The 25368-nt window shown below is 33.6% G+C and overlaps 1 protein-coding gene across 7 annotated transcripts in view; it reads right to left on the bottom strand.

Moving 5' to 3' along the window:
• Positions 1-1407: 1407 nt before the first annotated feature.
• The window catches only part of LOC106143348 (rap1 GTPase-activating protein 1), a 241744-nt gene continuing 217783 nt past the window's right edge, over positions 1408-25368 (bottom strand). For all 7 annotated transcript variants that reach the window (XM_060948791.1, XM_060948789.1, XM_060948792.1 and 4 more), the window contains 10 exons: positions 21369-21550; positions 9997-10141; positions 9648-9917; positions 9080-9261; positions 8516-8613; positions 6980-7336; positions 6511-6610; positions 6118-6292; positions 4823-4995; positions 1408-4401 (listed from right to left, as the gene is read on the bottom strand). In XM_060948791.1, coding sequence (XP_060804774.1) covers positions 4249-4401; positions 4823-4995; positions 6118-6292; positions 6511-6610; positions 6980-7336; positions 8516-8613; positions 9080-9261; positions 9648-9917; positions 9997-10141; positions 21369-21550 — 1835 coding nt within the window. In that variant the 3' untranslated portion in view covers positions 1408-4248. The remainder of the gene's footprint in view (positions 4402-4822; positions 4996-6117; positions 6293-6510; positions 6611-6979; positions 7337-8515; positions 8614-9079; positions 9262-9647; positions 9918-9996; positions 10142-21368; positions 21551-25368) is intronic.

The raw sequence follows: 25368 nt of genomic DNA, 5'->3' as shown, positions 1-25368 counted from the left end.
ACGAATTCTCTTCTATAGTGACGTAGGATAAAGGTGGGACTGATGAAGATAATTAAAAATGGAAGTCCAGTTATCCTGTAAGACGTCAAAATATGAGAAAAAAATACCGTGTGTTCTGATCAAACTTTTATTGTTAAAATCAATCCATTAAAATATTATAAAGAATCGGGGATCTTACTTTTATCCCCTTCTCATTCCGCCCGCCCATTCATGTTCCTTGTTTCACCCTCCAGCGCTATTAGGTTCCGATTTAGGCATCTTCAGACCTAGATAACATGCACGCTTCCGCAAGACGTGATATTGTTTTGTATTTTCGGCATCACAACATTCAAACTTATAACACTCTTCTTCTTCATAGGGCAATAACATGTAAATCTATGAGCTTAGCGCCATCTATAACCGCATTTTAATCAAAAAAGAAGGTTCTTATTATGGCTAGATCAAAAAGCGCCATCTAGTCAGTATATTGAAAATTATTATAAGTCGTAACGGCATAAAGTGAACAGACTGGCATACTGCTAAATTTCTTTCTTAAAACAAAGTATACCCACTAGATGTCGGTAAATACTGCGTATTTATAAAGACCGCGCTGGAAGTCACCTACGCGTTAAACCGACCAAATAAGTCTATTCCAGTCCATATACAAGTGCAGTAGGATGACTTCGACCAGAGAAAAATGGCGAAGCATCGTGGTACAGTGTTTCTTCTGCCCTCTGCATTTCCGCGACTACATGACGACCACGATCACTCTGTCAAGAATGTAACGATTATGAAGAAAATTAATCTTCTCCATATTTTTTACTTTTCTCTCAGATAATAAAACAATTAATAAGAGAACCACAGAAAGAAATATTTAACCGCGTCGTACGTACCGCAGTCGTCAAGTCCGCGTTCGTATTTCAGTAAAGAGGTTATTCACTGATGCTACTGAGATTGGTATGTACTTGATCAATTGGTATAATACATACATACATACACAAAATCACGCCTTTCCCGGAGGGGTAGGCAGAGACTACCTCTTTCCACGATCTCTGCATACTTCCTTCGCTTCATCCACATTTATAACTCTCTTCATGCAAGCTCGGCGGTTTCGGGTACTTTTGACCTGACCATTTACCAGGACGTCCTTAATTTGATCAAGATTCGTTCGTCTTCCAACTCCGACCTTTCCCTCCACACTCTCCTTGTATATCTGCTTAGTCAACCTGTTTTCATTCATTGGTATAATCTAGACAAAGATATGAAGAAATATCGCAGTGATATTTACACTGCAATTTTTCTCGCAGCCTGCGTTAAATGAGAACGAGAAATTTCGTAAAAGCGTTACAAACAGACATACACTTTCGCTTTACAAATGGTTTTTCCAATATGGAAATACAGATTACTGTTTGCAATAAAACAACACTGTATTTAGTATTAACTATTCATATATTTCAATAGGATCTCTTAAAATTTTAAACTATTTCTTCTAACGCTCCGCGCTCGCAATATTTGGTTTAAGTCTAAGTGACGACAATCAACAGTTAGTTAAAATAACAGTTGAACAAAATCCAAATTATTACATTTAATGTAAGAACTAAATGTAAACTTAGATAAGGTGTTAGAGTGCTCCATCTAGTTCTATTCAGGTTGAAAATATAACCAGAATCAAATGTTGTTCCTTATAACAATTTGGGAGTATACCTGAAACTGTATTTTAGCCTCTTTACATAGGAAGTCAAATTATTCTTCATATTTGTTAATTATTACTATTGTTATTAAAACAATAATCTTTTTTTTTAATTTAATTCTGGCCAATGAAGACTGGATTTGGTAGGATAATTAAACTTTGAAGTCCAACAGACCTTTTAAAGATTTTCAACCTGAACAGCGTTGAAAATACTGGTTCATCTTTACTGAAATAATAATAAACTATACTATTTAGTGGGGAATGTTAACTTTGGTATAAAATATTAATTATAAACAACATAACATTAAAACTCAAAGACACTCGACGAACGAGACTTAAATCAAGCATAAATTAAGAAAAAAATACTGTTTAATTAATACCCTACTACCAGTAAAGTTATATTTACAGCAACTGGCGAACTTAAATATTTATAAGACAGGAATGTTACTGGTAAATTTGTTTACGATTAGTTGATTGTTGTAGGTTAAACTGCAATACAATAATGGTTATAACATGTACATGTGATTTTCGGAATCTGTAGTTTTTTGATAGTTTGATAGTTCTTTTAATTTTGCTTTAATGTACTTATGAAAGTCGAAATATCATTTCCAAAACATCTACCGATTAAGAATTACTTTTTAACAACTTTTTACTTTTTGACGTTTTCTTAAAACCTTCAAATAAACTAAGTATAAATATGTATTATTATCAATTTTGAATATTTTTTACTGTTATTAAATCGTAAACAAACATACAAGCGAATTGCCAGTCTAAAAAGAGAACATTTGTTATTGGTCATTGATTTGAAGAGAAAATTGCACGGTGCAAAAACTATACTATACATAAATGAACTGGGTATTTTTTATACATATTCGACTATGCAACATAGTATCAGGATATAATAATCATCTAATGCACCACATAGTTATAGGCTCCCTAAATAATCAAGGCTTATTTAATAGGTACCGTTTCATACTAAATCCTAATTTCCATGTTTAAAATTTCAAATACATATCATTTGTGATTACAATTTTTTTTCTTTTTTTACACATTTGCATAATATTTAAGTTCTTTTCTAAGATACAACAAATATTTTTTATCGTCAAATTATAACACGATATTAGACAAATTGCAATAGGTAGATACTAACCACGCGAAAGCAATTATCTATCGAATTATATAATCTTTGAATCAAAAGAAGTACCAATGATAAGTCACTTTAGAAATAATCAAAAGGCAATCAATTTTTTGTGATGTAAGTTCGGCGTGCACATATTTATGTTACACATAATTTGGAGTAAAAATAATGTTATATAAGTATAAATCATCTATTTTAGGTAAATAATTATTTTGCGCGTACAAGATTTTACTAACATTACAATAGTTTCAACTTAGTATGTAACTGCCAGGCGAGATATCAATAGCAAATAATATGTTATTTATCTCTGTTACTCTTTGTTGTTTGGTACTATTTTAGATAGGATTACAAAGTGCGAGCAAGATAGCATTACAAAACTGGCGTGAGCGAAAGGGAAAAGACTTTTATATTTTCATCTAACTTGGCAGTTACTATACATATACAATACGCTATATAAAGTTATCATAAATACTTATTTACTGCAATATATGTAAAGGTTTATGAAGTGTTATGTCTACAATATCACAACATTTACAAAGCATTTAGCTCATAGTAGACATATACAAATCAGTTTTGGTATAACGACATATAAAAAGATTCGAATTATATTCTCTCTAATTAGCTAAATAGAAATTCGTTTTTCTATTACTTTAGTGTTACAAAATGTCAGTCAAGCTTTGACTTATGAAATATGAACTGGGACAGTCTGGTAAATATACATATAGGCTATAGATAAATCCACTTGACTTAAACTAAAGATGTTACGTTACATATAGTAATAAAATATATTTAAATTAATGAATAAAATATAATGATGAACACATTTTTTTTAATAAGTTCTGTTATTTTGAAACTAATAGATTTACCTTCCACAATTTGCTCATTGTACCAATGTTTGGTAAGCACAGTAGAGTCCGTAAAATTATAGCTCAATGGATTTATCTATTAATATCTAGGAAGATAAATATTCAGATGAAATAATATAGATATATCATCTTGCAGTGAAAAGGAAATATTGCACAAACATTTGCACATGTAACTACTTTGAACTAATCATAGAAAGTTCGTCCTAAGGTGCGTTACTAAAAAACTAAAAACATTCGTTTTTCAGCCAAGCGATTAATGAACTTATTATTATAATTCAACATCGAGTTTATACTATAGAACATCAACTGATCTTAACTAAAGTTAAACGTTCTATTTTAATGTAGACCGAAATCAAAATAAATCCCAGCACATCTTATTCTTACTTCTTCAGTCAGTGCCATCTTTTCGTCTCATTTTTACTTAATAGAAAAGATATTATCTTTTTGTTTCTTTGAGATTTTTCAGATCTTTCGCCGCCAAATAAAAAAGGAATCGTGTTGATTATTTTTAAGTGGCTATGCTTTATTGAAATGCAATAAAGGTTATTATTGAATACCAAGAATGTCGATGCAGTCTAAGCGTTGGAGTCGTGTGTAGAAGGATTAGGGATGATGGTCCCGGCGGCCTGTTGTTCCCTAAGTCTTCGGACTTCGCGAGCGGTAGCGGCAAGCTCGGCTTGTAGAGTCATCTCCCTCTCACGCAGGCATTTGATCTCATTTTGCCATGTCTGAAAAGGGAGAAAAGTATGTTAAAGTAAAAATCCATAGTGACTTCACTTTAATTAATTATATGCATTTTAAGCCACAAACTCTAAAGAAAGTTGGTGGTAGTGGTAATCAAGTGCATTCAAAGTGAATGATAAAGTGGCAGTTAAGTAAAATATATTCATGAAGTATTTGTTGTTCTACTAAATTGGTCATAGTGGGTTGACCATCTAATTGTTTGAGATGTATAAATTTGTACAAGCTTACCGGTTGTTTTTGGGAATTGGAAAAAAAGCATCTCCATTTGAATAACCGATTACTTTGTTCAAAATAATTTTATCAACAAAGTTTTGTTCATCATCAAAATTCTAAATTTACTACTTCACAACGAACTACTTACTCAACTCATGTACCTTTCGACCTGTATAATATAAAAACGCTTACAATATTCTGTTTAAGCAGGTCCAGTTTATCGTTCTTGAGCCGGCAGACTTCTTGCCTCAGCTGCTCGGCGTCAGCTCTGGGCGCGGCCATCGGCTCGCCGCGCGTGTTGGCCGCGCCCGCCTCCGCCGACGACATAGACTCCAAACCAGTGTCGCTGTCTACGTATACTGCACCTGTAGTTAATTTATTATTGCTTAAAATTGTTCCCAAGTATTTCTACTTTCTCCTTAAGTCACGGTTACATCCTCCCATTTCTGGACAGGAGTCTGGGGTGCGAAACGAATTACTAGTTAGTCAGATTAACAAGAAGCGTATGACCTCTGCAACAGTTGAAGAGAAACCTAACCCATATTGGTTCATGGTTCTCACGTATCATTGTGGATTAACCAATCACAGCGCATAAATTCATGAAAGTTTTATGCTGTCGATAGTTAATATTTTTCTTCAATTTTTTAACCTTCACTTAAAATGACTTTCGTTCAAGGGTCATATGACTGATTTATTAGAATATTGACTCTCAATCCTGAGCTCACAACAAAAAAATAATAGAACAACAATTTTTTAAATATTATTTGACTTAATAGCCTATGGCTCTATTTACTATGTACTTTTTTAAGTTTTGTATAAGAAGTTAATAAGTATTGGACAAACATGCATTTGTAAAAGTCCAAGAAATAATATGGTACAATAATACATACCTACTTTAATGATCATGCTTAAAAAATGAAAATGGTCTATAACTTTGTACATATGTCTATGGCTACAGTAGACACACTATCTACAGGACTAACCTGTCACACTTTTACCACAACTCAGCCAATCCTTGTCGTCTAATGGGAAATAAAAATTCCAATTGAAATCCTCAATATGATGTCAACTACCAAGGAAATGTCACAAATCTAACTGATGACTCTAGCAAAAGAAATGTATAATTTGTCTAACACTAATAAGAATTATGACAATCTCGATTTCTACAATGATGTCTGAAGGGATTTGTTTCAACACACCGTCTATGAATTTCTTTAACGGCACTTATGCACTTAGTCTACTAAGAGAGAAAGTCCAAGGGAACGAGGTATAACGATATTTTTAGCGTACTAAATCGCGGGATTAATCTCTTTATCATCTTACCAAGCGGTTTGAAGTCGACCCGAACATTATTTTAACGCGAGAACACATTTAACGTGCAAAAATCGCGGGTTAATTTGACACTCGACACGGGTCTAAGACGAATGTAAATATATTTTACGTGGACATGAAATCGCGAGTTCAAGATTTTTTTTACAATATCTTACCAAGCGGGTCCAAGTCGACGGAGTTCAAGCTGGAGTCGTCGCTGTGGTCTAGCGGCGGGCGGGGAGCGGCGGCGCGTGACGTCACGTCCGGGGAGGACTCGCCGGAACCTCCCGCGGATCGTACTGAAACCGCGCTCGCTGATGATGACGCGATTGATGATTTGGAGCGCCCGCTCTGGAAATAAATATTTGATTTCATTTTGTTATTTTGAAGTGAATATGTTTAACTCGAAGTTTAGTCAACTTTGTAAAATAAAAGCTTTATAAAGTCTGAACGTGAATGTGCAACACCGTAGTCTAAGATGTGTGGTATAAAAGAAGAAGTATTTATTTAGAATTTAACAGCACAAAAAGCTGCTGATTTATCTAGCTATCTATACTATTTATACTTACATTGGGAGTGTGTGTCTCATGGGGCGGCATTTTGTTTTTGTTGAAAGACACCTTATTGCTGTCGCCAGAGAGATTCGTGTCTACACTCGGAGATCTAGAACTAGAGAAAAAGAATATTTTAATGAAGTTTGTAATAATAAGAACATTTATCTTTTCAGCGATTTAAGATAATATAAATGAATGGATATAAGCTCCTGATATATTGCCATAACCAATTGAAAAAAAAAATTTAAAGCTATGCCATCAGTAATAACCATCTCTCACACACACACACACCCGCACACACACACACACTCACACACACACATTAAGTTTAGGAGTAGTGCTTTTTTTTCTTTTTTTTTTTTAGGTTAACAGGATTCTTTAACTAGGCCTAAGTAATATCCAATGGGTAAAAAAATAAATAAAAAAAATATCGTGTATACCTAAGCCATATTTTCCATTAAATATAATAAGTTGAAATACCAACCTGACTTTAGAAATAAGCGCCTTCTTGACTGTATCGATGAACCTCGCGCCTGGTCCGTCTTGCTTAGGCGTCAATTCCGGCTGAGGCGAAACCGCCCCCGTTTCTATCCTCACCCCTGTACCAAGGAACTCATTCGTCTTATTCTTCAATTCTTCTGCCAAGTTTTGCAGCAACGATGCCCGCGTTCGTAGTTCCAATTGAGCGAATTTCTCAGCTTTGTAGCACGCGTTCTCGGCATTGATCAACTTGGTAAGGAGGAATTCTTTCAGTTCACGACCTTTGCGGAAGATTGGCGGTTGAGGGAGAGTCGGCCCGAAGAATGGTACGTCTACTCGTGCGGTGACGGCCACTTTGTACCTGAAAATTGTTTTAAGAAGTTACTATACACGTTGAATGAAAAACATGAGTGTTATAGCTTAACACTTGAATCAACTTGAAACAAAAGAAGTTATAAAGTTTCTTATCAGAGAATGAAATGGAGGGAGACTTCTGATATACATAAAGCGTAGACCGATTTTTATTTCAGCAGTATCATCTCAACTCACTACTGGACGTACAAGTTTCCCAAAACCTCCACCCTGACTAATATAAAGCGGTTGTTAAACCTTGATAAGTTTAAAAACTTCAATATATATTGTTCTGCCTAAAGAATTAAAAATCAATAAAACTTGTTATTGTGATAAAAATGTAATGTCGTACGGTTGCTTATTATGTTTATTAGTTAACTTTCGATACTTAAGAAAACGGGTATCTAGCAGAAACGACTACAAAAACCTTATAATTGTGCCGTTTCATTTGCATATAAATTGCGAAGAAAACTCCATTCTGTTCCCAAGACATTTTCTTCATGCAAATTACGTCGCGAAGTAACATAAACTTTATGTTAAACAAGTCACTTGTTAGCTATGGACAGACAAACTGTGAAATTAAAAATAGTAAAACTAATTTTAAGCGAGACGCTATGAATAGAAATAGTCTGTGAAAAGATATTCCTCTTGCTTTAGAATTGAGCATTAACTTCTTACAAAAAGTTTTAATAAGGTAACAAGTTTTAAGTATACCTTAAAAGATAACATTGTAAAATTGACGACATAAGTATTAAGTTCTGTGTGGTAGTAGTGATAAGTAGGTAACTACGATTAAAAAGCCAGTAATTGCATGAATATACTACATAGCTTGTTTGTTACCATGGAACTGTACTAAATATAAAGTACACTTTATTATTGAATGGAAAAGTACCACTGAACTAAAAGGACGGTATAAATATTTTGTAGGGAGTAAAAAAAGGATGCGCTGTATGTAAAAGCGTGGGAGCAGCACAAGCCTGATTTTGGGGTAGTATAGTAAACTTTAAGTCTTGACTTAATTAAGAGAAACGTAATGTTCTTCACCAACACAGAGCAGCGGGTGATAGTACAGTACAGTCTATGTCCTGGACTTACAGGTCAAGACTTAAACATAAAATTCTTTAGCAAGAGAAAGTGTTGAATAAAAAAACTAAAGGAAGCACTTCAAAAACTATAAAGCGGCATTCACCTGGTCTCCCCGCCGGCCGTCTCAATAGGTGTGACAACGATGAAAGCGTGCAGGAAATGCGACGCGATCATATCCGGGGTGAAAGGGGTGGGCTTTTCCTGGAAGATAACGGTATTATATTAAGTATCGTTATGACTTTTATTCATTATGTTCAGGGAGCAGGAGGATCAAAGCGGAGTGGAACACATAGAAAACTATACCAATTCTAATACAACTACGATGAAAAGGTGATAACTTTTGATGTGATCCACTGTACTCATACGAGATGTGTTACAATTAAAAAATCGATAAGATTGAATGAATAATCTAAGCAGTCAGAATAGCCTTCCATCTTTTGTATAAAGAGGGGAGCAGCCTCCCCAAGAAAAATAAAAATATTAAGTCAGGAAGGAACCTACCTACCCCACTTAAAGTATCACTAACTATTTCAGAAAGCACTGTGAAATTAAAAATACAAATTGTTAATTAATCGATGGGAGAGAACTTAAAATTCGCAATCTACTTATCTCTTCAAGGCAAGAAAAATAAAAAGGGGAAATTAATATAGAAGAATATAAAGCTTACCTGAAAAACAATAGCAACAATATCGTTGCCAACGTGTCGTTTTCTCTGCAACTGCTGCGCGTCTCCAGCCGTGTGGGGCAGGAGCGGGGCGACGTGGAACATGATCTCCCTATTGTAGTGCTGCTCGTACACCGCTTCGGTGCCAGTGTGACCGTTCATTATGTCCAAACCTCCTCGGTAGCCTGCAAAGATAATGGTGTTCTTAAAACAATAACTTCGATTGAGAAAGTGTCTACTCAAATTGAATCATACGATATTTTTATGAAGACAATCTCGTCGAACAACGTTTAGTATAAGCCTTATAGAAATAATTCTATAATATCTAATAATTTATTCCTATGCAAAGCCGCTGCAACTCGTAACGTAAAATAACCAGATACTTCCTATAATGGTTAATCTAAAAGCACCTTGCAAGATGTATTAACATTGACATCAGACTAGAAACATTGTTGACTTTATTTTGTTCTTATTAATATGAAAGAGCTTTCCCAAAACATTAATTTACACACTTTGTTATAACCATCACAAATATAAGTTCTATAATATATATTTACAGTAACTTTCATACCTTTATGATCTTTCAACTTGATCCGCTGCCCCAGCAATTCTAAGAACTCATCGAACGCTGGCGACGTTTCATTATTCCCAAACAGTTCTTCCTCCGTGGTCTGTCCGTACTTCTGATACAGGACTCCGAACTTGAAACTGTTCACCAGCACATGTTCGTCGTATGCCGCGATTTGCTGAGACGCGTTCAGACTCATCACCGCGGTGAAATTGTCCACGTTCACTTGGTCGTTCAGCATTTTTGCCATTTTCGACGGGACCATGCTTGATCCTGGAAAGTAGTTTTAAATTTTATGGAACCGAGCCAAAGATGAATTAATAAATATGTCATAATATTAAAAGAAACTCACTAGTGGTGGGTATAAGTCCGTGCATTGTCTCAGTTTTAAGCCGCAACAATATCCTCGTGTGGTCCTGTCCTGCCACGTGTTCATTCTTCAGGGACATGACCACTGGGCCTAGGGCTTCGTCTGTTCCAACCAGATTGATGTGTTCCTGTGGACAATTGAAAGTTTTATAAAATGTTTAGGTCTTATCAAATATAAAACAAGTGGCTACAGAGAAAAGAATACTTAAATATGTCTACATTGGAAGGGTGACATATTTTTTAGGCTTCTGTTAGTGATAATATATATAGTAAGAATGGCCTTTCACATCGCGGATCCACCGTTTGTCTTATAACTTTGAACCTAAAATGGGACAGCTTTTTTAAACGAAGCAACTCTAATCTTACGTCCGGAATAGACCAGGGGAATCTCACCCAGTTTGGATCATTACCAATTCTGAATACTGTCGATTATTTCCTCCCTATCTCGTTAAATATAAAATTAAAAACTATAAATGTATATATATTTTTATTATAATAAAAATAAGTGACAACTCATAAAACAATAACACCGCATAAGTTAACAGGAAAGTGGAACTAATTAGTAACGATATTACATACTGTGTCTATATTGACTGTCAGAATAGCCATAAAATTTCCATCAGTCACGCCTTGGCTATAAACCTCATGGAATGGAATACGATAGAAAACGGAAGTTGGATTACATCCATTTATGATTGAGACTACCTACATTATGGTAGCTAATATGTTAAAAATAAATATACTATTTTTAATGACTATTGTCAAATATTCTAAAGAAAGTGATGTATATTATGTCGTTACGTATCATAATTATACCATAGATAAACGGGATAATAAATGGTAATTTATTCAAAAAATGTTTGACCATAACATTGTCTGTTTATTTGACCTAATTATTGCTGGTACTTACTTCTACAAACATAATTTTCCTCAATAGATAAAAATAAATATACACGGAAAAGTCCAGCTGCAAATTATACATTCCGTTGGGAAATAATAAACACCTGACTCATTAAAGCCTTGATCAAAAAATAATTCATAAAACAATCTAAATATACCAAGGTCTTTCATGGGTTTCTAAAAAGAAACTGATGTGAGTTTTGTACCAATCCTATTGTCTTATAAATATCCGAGGGTCAAGCGAACTAGAATAAAAACAATGAGGTCTTTAATCACCATGGGAGATGTTGATTAGTCACATACATTGTTTTGTTAGTTATCTCGGACCCTTTTTTTTTACAAATAAAACAGAACTGAAGGGTAAAATACTATTGTTTGAATACGGAGCAAAATTAGAATGGCGGATGAAATTTACAATGTACATGACTAATTAAAAACGTGCCGCGGAAAATGAATTGCATAAAATGGGTAGTCTATGGTTTTAAATAATATATTTCGTAACTATTTATTAACGTTTACAGTTTTCGCCAGTTATTAATGAAAGAAGTGTACTTACACGAGAGTATTGTAAGCATTTATATTAAATTAATAGATTGATGATCAGCAAGAATTACCACTTTCGCATAAATCATAATGAGATATAAGATTTTTTAATTATGATTAAAAAATCTACTACTTTCACTCATTATTTTTTTTTTCAAGCATTGGAGCTTAACCATTTAATCAGTAGCTTGATTCAAAGGGTAATTTGTATTTTACGTTTGCTGTGCACAAAGTGACTAATGTATGTAAAGAAAAACACAATTTATTAACCTAAAAGGAAAACACATAACAAAAATGCAAAAAGTAAAAGGACTGCGTCATTCCAAATATAATTTCATTCAGGCTACCTCCTTGGCTTGGGGAACAAAGCACATCTAAATGACAATTTATTCTATTTCACATGCATATATTCAATTTCCCGGATATGTTATCTTTAATAGATGGACAATATAATGCGACACAATCGCAAAATGCGATTAGATTCATCTTCATTGCTGGTCTATGGACATACGTGATCGGACAACGTGATGAACGTTCAACTCCATCCTCTTGGAACCTGGCTTCGTTGCCAGGAAGTCATTAATGTATTTCGCCAATTTAATTTAAATGCTTCGTTTGTTCGTTTACTTTTTGATTGTGTAAATTATACTATGACAGGCCATATTATAATATTTAAAATAACAGTTACTAACATCTGTTGACAGATGGAGAAAACGCAAAATTTTTGTAAAACGGCAAATAAGATATCCGAGAAATTTTACTTTGGCCAAATTATAGAGTAAAATGTAGATTGTAAAGTAGTCATACTCATTTATTTAGAGTTACATTTTGTAATTGATTTCGGCAAAAAAAGCTTTTTAAACTTTTTGTCTTAAATTATGTTTATTTGAATTTAAATTTTTACAAACGTTCGAGTTTTACCTACCACATTTTGGCCTTTCAGTCTTGTAAACATTGCAGATTTACGGCTTGTCCTTTTTCATTGAACCACAGAGAGGCAAATTGAAAGCTAAAGATGGTAATTGGAGGGACGAGGGGTTAATGCCCCCTTCCTGATGGATCACGTCATTTGAGATAGAATCGGCAGATTTTTTCACTCCACTGAACGAAAATTTTCTATTCATGTTTTTAGGGTTGATAGATGGCATTTACGGAGCTAATATTCGATAAAAACATGGCACTTTTTATATTGATAAAAAGTGGATAGGTGAGTTACCCAAGCTTTTTCGGCTAATGGCTAATATTATATAGGTACTGTATTTTTTTAATTTATATAACTACAAAATGTCAAAGCAACGATAATGTATAAATGATGAAAAGATAAAATTAATAAAGCCAAATTAACAACAGACGAATATTCCATGCCACATAAAACAGTAAATAATAACCAAGATAAAGCAACTTAATAATATCCTTTTGCTATCATCATATACGAAATAAATAGAAAGCTTATAAGTTTCAAAGACATAAAATCTGAAAATCTCGCAAGACATCATCAAAAAAAACAAAATCAGGTCAATATTTTCCCATCTTCACCCAGTTCCAAATGATAATATTTTCTAAGAGCCATCATTTTTCTCACCCAATTGTCCCCCGATTCTTTCATAGAAAGTACTTGCATTGCTTTTCTATCTTTTTGGGCATTTCTTTTTCTCTGATTGTTAAAAGATTGAGGAAATAAATTACTTGTTGTTTTCAATTGTTCGTTTATTATTTAAACGAATGCCTTTTTAATTTTTAAGCTTATATGGAACAACAGGATGAAATAATAATTAGAAAAAGAAAGTAAAAATCAATTGTTCTCTAACACTTCTTGTTAATATGTTATTTTGTGTTGTATTTGAACTATATGTGTATACTGTAGACTTTTCTAAAACTCGTAGTTTGTCGTCCAATAGTCGGTCTGATCGTTGACAGCAGAAATTGATGGAGCCTCCATCCTCTGCGGTGTTTGTCACCTGCGACATTTGTTACGCGATAGTCCTGAACCTGTGACGTATCTATTCATCCTACACGCCATAAGGATAGGGACACACAAGCTGCTTTTAGACTGGTTTTAATCTCCCATTTTTTATACAAATGTTATTTTTAACAACGTATATTAGGCTAAACAAATATAACTGGATCTTTTCTTTTTGAAATTCAAGTTTAAATATTCGACTCCATAATATTACAGATTATTAAAATACCATTATTTATTTCACAGTAAATACCACTTGAAAATGTTAAATTTGGGCCAAGTATACACTTTGTGCATACAGCTAACTAAAACATAATATTTTGAAAGTATCTGACAGGTAATTAGCTAAACGAGTGTCTACGTAAAGTATCGTTGAGTATGAATTTCATCACAAAACGTAAACTTACTTTGGGTCTTGATGTATTTACGTGATTTCTAGTCTATATTTGTACCTTTCTTTATTTATTCATTGAAAGGCATGTTGTATGGCACGAGCACAAGTCGAATAAGCTTAGCGATCGCGCATCCATCTAGCTTAACCTACAATGACCCGACGTACCTCACACTGACAGTAACGATTCTAATATTTTATGCAAACGATATGCAATAGAATACATCAAGGGTTATTTTCGGTGGTGCCTTTATCGTGTTACTTAAGGACGAAAATGTTTAGGAAATAAGCTCTCTTTACGGTACGTTGGACGAGTGCAAGATTGATCGGCCGTTACTCATAAGTCAATCGTGAAAAATTCTCACGGGCACTACCAAGAAAAAAGTAAAATATTTCTGTTGTGTTTTTTTTTTGTATCAGTTACTTAATAAATGTCAAGTTGGTGATGAGATATTAAAACAAATGTTACGTATACAGGGATTTGCTAGTAGTATAAAAAAATTATTGTAAAGGGAATTAAGAAAATAATACGCATTACAAAAAGTTAAAAGTAGCAAAAATAAGAATCTCCAAACATTAACGTTAATATTTGAATTTACCTACAATGATTTAAAATCCTTAATTTTTGACAAAAATATGTATGTATAAGATTACATTTATCATTCATTATTCAAATAATTCATTTATATTAGCTTAGTTGAAAAATATCGCAAATTAAATGATAAAATCAGTACCAAATTAGCCGGCAAACTGTGACGGTTTTATTTTTCATATTATGGCGTAGATTACGCGCGATAAGGCCGCACACACACGTACGACTCTAAATTACTCGACAATGTCGTAATCGGCTCAATCTACATGCTGGGAACTTGGCGCAGTCGGCGTGAAGCTAAACCGTTCCGCTTTGGTGAGCCCAGACACCTTTTCCCACCACCGAAGTTTGATTTCACTTTAATTAATAAAAAAAATCTCGGAGAAAAATTCAAATTGTGTATTAAGCGCCTATTTTTTAGTTTTTTTTTTTTTAACTTTGTACACAAAAATATGCATTCAAATATCAAATAGTAAACAACAAATGGTTTTCTTGATGTTGTTTATATGCATTTTGTTGTAAGACAAGATGCTATAATAAAAAAGTATGGAATATAGCCTTAGAAAAATGGTATATATTTTTAATATTCAAAATACTATGGTTATACTTAAAGGTGTAACATTTAATCATATTCCATTGGGAATTGATAAGTATGATGAATTATACTCAATGCGACAGGCAAAAGATGCTTTAAACGATTATGTTACTAAACGAAAAAACAAACACTAAAAGATTAAAATGTAGACAAAAAATGGCATGGCGCTCATACTTTTTCATTAAGTATTACCGTGTTTTCAGTAAAATGTATTTTATTATCTGTAAATCATGTCAATTACATTCAGAATTTTTATTTTCCTAGTATTTCCGCAGTCGTACTTGAGCTTGCGCTATCATTTGCGAGATTTTTTTATGTAATGAGTACAGCAGAACCCTTAACTAGAGCTCGACAGCCCCGCTCGTTTTAATTGGTACGCATATTATTTTATTTTAAAATAGGTAAGCGTTTATGGCTTAAATAATTGAGAAGAAATTAAAAAAGAACATGGTATAACGTCCAGATTTTGGTAACAATTTTCAATTTCGAGTAAAAATATCAAAAAGGTACTCCTTACTAATAGCCAAAAAACAATCCATAGATGTATCCAATATAGAACAAATATAATTATATTTGATTGACATGACATATATTTCATAATAATAGTTACGTGAGAATTGAAAGCCGAAATGGGGCTAACACGCAATAATACTTAAGGGCCAACCTTCGAATACTAATAAACGTTCGAATCTAAAATAAACCTATAAGTTAGGTTGTGGTGGATGAAACCAAACCATTATAAATAAATAAAACATTTCGGTTGCAAGCATTAGTATGCACCAAAAAATTCAAAATTTGGAGAAAACATTCATACATATAATCACGTCTATGTCCCCTGCGGGGTAGACAGAGCCAACAGTCTTGAAACGACTGACAGGCCACGTTCGGCTTTATGGTGGAATTAAGATTCAAATAGTGACAGGTTGCTAGCCCATCGCCTAAAAGAAGAATCCCAAGTTTATAAGCCTATCCCTTAGTCGCCTTTTACGACATCCATGGAAACGAGATTGAGTGGTCCTTTTTTTTATTGGTGCCACACGGCACAGCAGAAAACAGCGATTTTTGCAGAAAACAGCGACAAATTAAGCTACGACGTTGTTAGTGTAGGCATTTCAAAATAAAAAATATGAATTACCTTTTGTAAATAAACACAATATCTACATTGGACAAGCACGATATTTTTTTCGATTACATTTCACATTTGAGAATTTTTATTGAGTAAAATTATAGGTTGTTTAGATCGGGAATTAGTTCGTTGTGTAGTCGTGCACTGTAATTAGGTCATTACGTATCAGTATTCCAATATTCAATTAAGGGTCACGCACGAACTTCGTCACTATCGATCATGGTCTTACTTTGGCTAAAGACAACTGTATATGGCGATAAATCATCATCATCTTAGTTCCGGATTGCATTTGCATTCTTAGCTTTATTTTTCAGAGCATGAAAAATATAGCTAAGAAGAAGATAGTTATAAATGTGGATGAAGCGAAGAAAGTATGCAGAGATCGTGGCAAGTGGAAAGAGGTAGTCTCTTCCTCCCCCCTTCGGAAAAGAGGCGTGATTTTATGTTATGTTTTTTAGAGAGCCCGGTACATTACCTAACCTAGGCGTTTTGTTACTACTGTCGTCTGATTTTGATAACCCAGAGGCTTACAGTCGTTATTTGTTTGGCTTTCATTAGCTTGATTTTTTTTCCTAATTCGCCTATTACGACATCCACTGATGAACTTGTTGTTGTTCTTTCTTACTTTGCGCTAAACCATACGTAAAAAATGCTCAAAGTCTATTAGATTAAAAAGTTTGTGATGTTACGTCTAAAATTAAATGTAGCTATACAAAATGTATCCATAGATGCAATTTCTAGTTGGAACAGTATCAAATGCGGTGCACAACTTCAGCGTTATGCACTTAGACGGACGTGAGCTCCAGTGATCCCTGGTAATGGCTCCATGTGTACAGAGCCTTAGAAGTTTCATAGCGTGAGAAGGATTGTAAAAACACATGGTCGTCTCTAGTTTGAAATGTTCTAAACAAATATTTAAAGAAAAATTAATGAAAAAGAATCACAGCTGTAGGAGTTATAGATACAAGAGTATTCAAAAGGATTCATTTTAATTCAAAGGATTAGATTATTGATAAAAAATATAAATTGTACCTATGAATGTCGTAAAAGGCGACTAAGGAATAGGCTTATAATTTTGGTATTCTTCTTTTAGGCGATGGGCTAGCAACTTGTCACTATTTGAATCCCAATTCTATCACTAAACCGAACAGCTGAACGTGGCCTATCAGTCTTTTCAAAACTGTTGGCTCTGTCTACCCCGTAAGCGATATAGACGTGATAACATGTATGTATGTAAAAAAATAATGATACTGAAAAAATTTATATTGTTAAAACTAATATCCTAACCGATGTAAGTGAATTTCATAAAAGTGAAAGAACTTACTACGAGTACAAAGAAATATTTCAATACTACTACCATTGTTCCAACCAGCTTTCTGAGTTTTATGACTGACTGTTACTGAAACTTTACAACCCGTAACAACTTTAAAATTTGTAATGAGTGAAGTTATTATTCTGTAATTTATATTTTTCTTACTGTTGGGTGAATGCATGAAATAAGATGGTAAGTTTTTTTCATTAACGTCACGGAGGTCAGATGATGATCGTTCGTTGTCACCTGAACATCCCACTTGTATATTGTACACAAAGCAATCAGTATGACGATGATTTTGACCATTCAAAAATGTTTAAGACCTAAAACCCTCAAAAGGTATTATAATATAATTTAAGAGTTATAGATATATATTTATATATATTAACAGAAGCAATTGGATATAATGTAGTCTGCAGAAAAATAAACCTACTCAAAATTATAAAAACGTTGAGAAACTTTCTTAAAACGTAAAATAATAATTCTTCAAGGACTACATTATTGACATCAAAAAAAATATCCATGATCGATATGATCTCTTAACAAGAATCTTATGCACAAGTGTAATTTCAGAAGCGACGAGTCGTGATGACATTAAAAAGAAAAAGAAATAAGTCCGCTCGTGGGTATGGGAAAGTTCACACGTGTTAACTGTACCAATGGTTTAGTAGGGATAAACCTTACTGATATAAGCGAGAGCGGAATTATATGTGCTAGGAACCGCCTTTGGCATTGCTTTTAATGTAACTAGGAAAATTAAAACTTAATTAAAAAATAAACATGAAATTATACAAACTTTGTGGATTCACCAAAACAATTGTCTCCTGTGAGGGCTGTTTTGTATTAGACTTTACTATGAGGGAAATAAAATAATTGAAGAAAATACAACAAAATGCAGGCGATATGGCTAAATGAATGAATGGAGATTCAAATAGTGACAGTTTGCTAGCCCATCGCTTATAAGAAGGATCCTAAGTTTAGCCTCTCCCTTAGTCGCCTTTACGATAGCTCGGGAAAAGATATGGAATGGTCCTTTTCTTAAGTGCCAGGAACGTCACGGCCCGACACGTTTATTTATTTATGGTAATAATTTGTTTTATAAGAATATGCTTACACGTTGATCCATCACAATAGTCATAGCCTTATCAACTGTCACACAATCAAGAGATAGATCAGACCAAGAAAATCTAAGAAAGTAATTATTATCATGCACTGGCAGATGCAGAAAACATCAATAAAGGTACAGTATCAAATCCAGACTGGCAATGACATGAAAGGCTGTATTATATTTTATTTGTAGAAACAAAACATATTATATTACAAAAATAATGATGTTTCTATTTATATTTAAAACAATACGATGACCAACATACATTGTGTTACAGATTTTGTCATAAAACAAATGAATGGGCAGTTAAACCACGTCAAACAGCAAATGACATAATTTTGGCGGGATGATGAATCGAGAACTGTCATAAGAAACGCTAGATCTCAATCGTTAACAACCAAGGTTATTTTTTTCTCTCACCGACCGTTGCCGTTTTTCTTTACGAAGATGTAATAGCCGAAAATAATGTGTTTAATGAAATAACGACAGGAATTTTCATCTTAGTGTTATACAAAAACTTCAAAAATTAGAACTTCGAGTCGTATGAGAACTAAACTGAAGTTGTTCTTTTATTAATTACAAATTTTTCCATCGATAATGAACGATGGATACTTATGGCTTTTATGGGCTTGTAATATTAAATTAAGAGTGGAAGATGTGTGCCAATTAACAATTCTTTTTTAAGTCTATCACATCTTATTTCTTTTTATAATAAAATTTCCCTCGTGGGTTTCGGTTCTTTTGCAAAATAAAAGATTTAGGTAACAAAAATAAACTTTTATGTTATAATATTCAAGAAGTCTCTCAAAGTAATCCAGACAGAGGCCTGAACTTTGAATGTAGCCTTCAGACTTAGGGAGTTTGTGCAGCTAATATTAGAAGTTGCCATTTACAAGGTTTGGCTTCCGAAGCGTAGTAAAAGCAATCATATTGTACAAAAATAAAGCTTTCACCAGGATTTTTGTTCCTGTTCAAAATTATCTTAATAAATGAAAGAACATTTTAAATAAAAAGACGAAAACAGAGGACTCGTGCTCTTATACTGCATACAAATATTATAGTTGCGAAAGTTTGTATTATTATATGTTTATATTTTTTTAACGGATGAAGCACGTGTACGTTTATTAGCTTTGTGGGCTGATCCTAATAATTGAAAGTGTGAGTGAATACGTAAAATAATATAACATTATTTCTGATAGAAATTCATCGTGGTACATCAAAAACATTACTGATTTTTTTATTACAAGATCATAAATGGTTGGTATCTCCAGTCATTTTAATTTGTGTCTGGGGTGTGTTGGTGATTTAACCGGTAAGCCTTTATAAAAGGTCATGGCATAAAAGGACGCTGACATTGACGAGTCTATCCATCGAGTCAAGGAGAACGACGTGACCGAGTGGAAGTTTTAAATATCACCAGGAATATATTATAAATAGGCACGTGTCAAGTTGCGGAAGGGTTGGTATAGAAGTGCGAAAAGGAAATAACGAAAATATGAACTTGAAATTTTATTTTGAATTGGTAATAAATTGTAACAAATTATGTACTCAGGTGTCTTGGATGCCGCTTAATGGAAACGCGTATTGTGATGTTAGTCAAACACCTGTTTTATAATTAAAAATTATGTCTTATAGTTTTTATTGATCAGAGGTTCGAGGCAAAGATAAGATCGATTCAATTGAAAATCAATCAACACATCCTTCGACTAGACAGTCGAAGTGTGAGACCACTAATCTTGCCTAACCATTTAAAAAATTGAAGACCAACATACATACATACATATGGTCACGTCTATATCCCTTGCAGGGTAGACAGAGCCAACATTCTTTAAAAGACTGAATGGCCATGTTCAGCTATTTGGCTTAATGATAGAATTGAGATTCAAATAGTGACAGGTTGCTAGCCCATCGCCTAGAAAAAGAATCCCAAGTTTGTATCTATCCCTTAGTCGCCGTTTACGACATCCATGGGAAAGAGATGGAGTGGTCCTGTTCTTTTTTTTATTGGTGCCGGGAACCACACGGCACGAAATAAAACCAATCATATTTTAAATGACGTAAGTTCATAAAATATAATTTGGCAAGGTCTGTTGGCAACAGGATAAGTTTAAACTGGCTAATGGCAGACTGCATGGCGCAAATCAACGGTCTGTGGATGTCGTAACTTTTTAATTTTGTAGCATTACCTTGAAGAAAGTGCGGTCACGAAGGCAATTACCGTGATTTCATTTCTATCACTTTTTTATCATTGCTGATGATTTCGGAGACGTGATTTGGAGCACAATGAATTTGGCTTTTTGATTGATGGATGGCTGGATATTCTGCGCTACGCGATTGCAATTTTGGATTCGTAATAATTTTACTTAATTTATGACTTAATGAATCTATCACTTCTCTCCGTGTTATATTAATGGTCATTGATTTTCTGTGCAATATTTCATTTCTCTAAAATTTTATGCTTAAATTTCCTTTAGATAAAATTGTTGACCTCAATTTTATTTTTCTCTTCAGAATGCAGAATTTATTTTTCACCGTAAATAATAATAGTTTGGAATTATATCTTCGACGTTACCTAATTCGATCGTGATTACCACAATTTATGCCTATATAACCTTTTATTAATATAAACTTATCTACATTTCCAGAAAATATTTTTGTACCTTACGTTCATTTATCTCTCCGTGTATTAAAAACTTCACACTTTGTTTCTCTAAATAATTTCCAAAAGGTTGCTTGGAAAATATTAAATAATGCGATGAGGCTGGCTTTTCCTGATAACCTAATACACTTTTTGTAATAATAAAGGGAATTTTATTAATTCAACTTACTTTGCCGAGGAAAAATCGTCTGTAGTATTTGGCTGTGTCGTCTGTGTCGATGTTGTGCCGTCTCCCCGCCTGTCGGGGGGTCCCCGGTTGGGCCCTGGGTTCCTCTTCTCCATCCTGGGCGTCTTCTATCCCATCCACCCAATAACCACCACTCGGGGGTTGCACTATCGAAGGTGGGGTCCCTATAATGAATGAAAATGTTTTTATGAACGTTATAACAGATAAAGAATAGAATCTTTTTCTAAATTATATAAAAGAGAACAGTGACTGAACGATTGACTGACATCAACATACATCCCAAAACGCTGGATCAACATACTTGAAATTTGGTATTTGGGTTCTTATGTAATATTTGGTGCACTACAGGAAAATTTCTCGAAATTCCCGCAAAAACAGAAATTGACAGGATTTTCCGACTGACAACAAAAATGTGTATTAACCTATTCGTTTCCCAACATTGAGCGTTGCATTAGTTGATAGTGGCAGCACATGCAATTTCGTAACTTCTTCTTCTTTGCCTTTTACCACAACACGAAGGGTCAGTCCTAATGTTTCTGCGCCATAACTTATATTATGTCTAGAGATGTCGGTTGGGATAGATTTATTTTTTGTACGAAACTTGTAATACTGGCGTACTACGCGCAAGAAGGGCGTCGCTCTACCTCAACATTTCTCTGGCAGGTTTAACTTAGTTTTTGCATTCGATTTTTCTTTTTTATTTAAGTGAATGTCATTGATGTAGCTTAACAAAAGGTCAATGAAAATGTTTCAATGATATTTAGAAACTATGATGATACAACACTAGTTATAAATACATTACGTGCGAATAAATTACAGTTACGATGCATTCTAAACAAAGTGTTTTAATTTAAATTCATAAACAGTGAAAGATTAATTTTGTAAAGTACTTGGTCATGAGCAACATTTAAACATTATCTTAGAATGATTGTGACGTAATTTTGGTCAAAACTACAACGTGACTATATAACTCTCTACCCAAATTAGGAAATCACGACGCCTATTACTTTTTACAAGAACTATTACCTACTTAGTATTAGTCAACTGAATAATTGGAAGTTTTTATCATTAGGATAACAAAAATCTACGTTAATTCTCACACTTATATTATAAAGATAAAAAGATTTGCACTTTTTACTGATTTTGCTAATATTTGGTACAGAGACAGACAAAACCTTTAGATGTATCAACAGTTTTATTTTTTCTGGAAAACCCATGTAAGAAAAGACCGACGCAAAAGCTAGTGGTGAAAAAAAATAATTACAGGTTTGCTACGCTCAATTGGCCAAATCATACATCTTATTGTAAAGAAGCCTTTAGCGTAAACAGTTTTTTTGTTTTCAAGGTTATTTTTGTCACAGCACTCAGGACGATGTAACAAATTGATATAATTACTTATTCGAGAACATATATCTTAACGAATGTTCCGCAGTCGTATAAAATACTTAATTGTTCGAACCTAACCTCAGATCGTTACTCAATATATCAAGGCTTTGTCCCACATTCATTTAGTACCTACATTATTTTAGTGGGGTCTAAGTTTTGAACGACGTATTCTTTGAAAATAAGAAAAAAATATATAAAATTAAATTGTACCAAATCTTAAAGTAGGAAGGAATAGTAACAATAAATGAAACCCCTTAAAATTCAAGGGAGGTTGAAGTTTGACTGCACTTTAATCATTGACAATAAACAAGAAAATACAATTGTTCTTCCATGAAAAGATTGAGGAATTTGGAGCAGGCAAAAAAGCTCAAATATAAGATAGTCTGTGCCTATCCTTAGAGAGGCGTGATAATATAATTCGTACGAGTACGAATGTGTGATGTGTATGTATTTGCCCTAATTTTAGTTGGCAATGGAATAACGTCCTTCAACACGAAACCTTGCAAATTCAGATTATCCTCAGATCAACGCTAGCTACAAAATTTTATTCACATGTCATTTTAAAACTCCATACTGGTTTGGTAGCGAAGAAAAACAATGTGTGCCTACTGCTTCTCTTACCAAACAGATTGTAAACAAAGGGAAAGGCTAATAAACTTGGGATTCTTCTTTTAGGGCTAGCAACTTGTCACGTGGCCGTTCTGACTGTTGGCCTTGTCTACCCGGTAAGGGATAAAGACGTGATTACATGTTTGCATTAAAAAATGTTCGTTTTAATTTAATTCAATATAATTTTTGCGAAAACAATTAACAAAAATTAACGGCCTTGCTGACAATAACCTTTTTGGGAATTTTTAATGTTCTACATTTTAGCTTTCCAAAGACAAAACATTACTCCTGCATATCGCATACAATTTTAATGGCATTCTTTGTCTCCTCCTTTCTGTATATTTACAAGGATTTCAATATACTCCCTTCCCCTGGCATTGTTCCGGTCTTCTTTATTAAGCTTCCTGTATGCAGACGTCGGACATATGCAAACCAAACGCAGACAGGCGAGTGTTTTCAGAAAGGTTTTGTCTTGCCTTCAAAGTCTTTTTCTAAAGATACTTTACCTACTACACTTTTATGCTTTTGGTTCTTCTTATTTTAAAATCGAAATTTGGAAAAGGTATATTGTAAAAGGTAAAACTAAGGCAAAAAGCAATTTCACCTCATCCAAGAGCCAGAGTCCACGTTGGGACTAGGTTTGTTTACGGAGACACTCTTGACACACACTTGACTTGGCTGGGTCAAGGTTGTAAAAAATAAATGTTTAATAAAACGTGTAATATAGTGTCAAATTGAAAATCAACAAATATTACTTCTTATATTTAACGGTGGATAAAATAATAAAAGGGTACCTACCTACTTACATTAAACTTTAAACACAGGCAGATTCAAAACTACTAGCAATAATTCCTAGCACTTGCATATTGCAAACAATTCCTACGGCCGGGCTAGACTCGCTCGCAGTCTGATTTCCCAAGATATGCCTCGTCCTAATTTAATTAATGTTTTAATCAGCTAACTAGCCAAGTAGACGGTTTCTTTTACCGCTTTACTTTGTGAAGAGCAGTAACAAATAAGTTTATTAAGGAAAGGAAAGATAAATATAGGGGAAAGGCTAACAAACTGTCTGAATCTTGATTCCATCAATGTCATCCGACTAAACATTGCTTTTAAGTCCTTTCGAGACTATTGGTTCTGTCTGCCATGTAAAAAATTAACTACCTAACAACACAATTAAATAAGATACCTTCTTCATCTACGAGCATAAATATCAAAATATAAATTTTCCATCAATTATATATTATTATATGTTTTTGCATACAAAGCCTCTTTACCCAGCAAAATTAGGATGTATCCTTAACAAACTGTAACCGTGTTTTACGTACGATTTGTTCTCCTCTGTGTTTTTTAAAAAAATCTATTTTTGCCACGCCTGTAAAGACGAAAACCTTTTTGAAGGGGATTTAGTAACAAGGAAATTTATTTACAACAATGTTACTAATATTTTCAACCATATGGTGAATTAATTTTTGTCCTAACTTTCGCCCGCGACTTTTACCGCGTTTAAAGTTACCCTAAGACCAACATTAACCTTATTCCAAAATTTGAATTTATTCAATATCATTATCCTACCATTAACCAAAACCAAACAATAATAAATATAAGGAGCACTAGTTAATAATTAAACATTAGAAACTAATTTCATCACAAATTGGGCAATTCTCACAACAATCTCATTTCAATGCTAAATTAATGAAACACACAAGAATTACCCATATGCAATACTAACGCAATTTTTGTGGTATTCTGACATTCAAAAATTGTTACGACCACGTCACGAGACCTTTGAGTCATCATTTGAAGGAATTTTCACGTATATTGAAATTAAACTCTTGAGTTCAGAATAGACATCTAACAAATAATAAAAAATTCACAATGGAAGAACGCTGAATTTGTAATGACTTGGAAAGTTTTTGGTTTGAAATAGATTTTCATACGAAAAACGAAATAGTTGATTCTAGAAAATTTTAAACTCCTTAACAGT

The sequence above is a fragment of the Amyelois transitella genome, chromosome 17 (genome assembly GCF_032362555.1).
Source record: "Amyelois transitella isolate CPQ chromosome 17, ilAmyTran1.1, whole genome shotgun sequence".
NCBI lineage: Eukaryota > Metazoa > Arthropoda > Insecta > Lepidoptera > Pyralidae > Amyelois > Amyelois transitella.
This window is presented reverse-complemented; position numbering and strand designations above follow the sequence as displayed.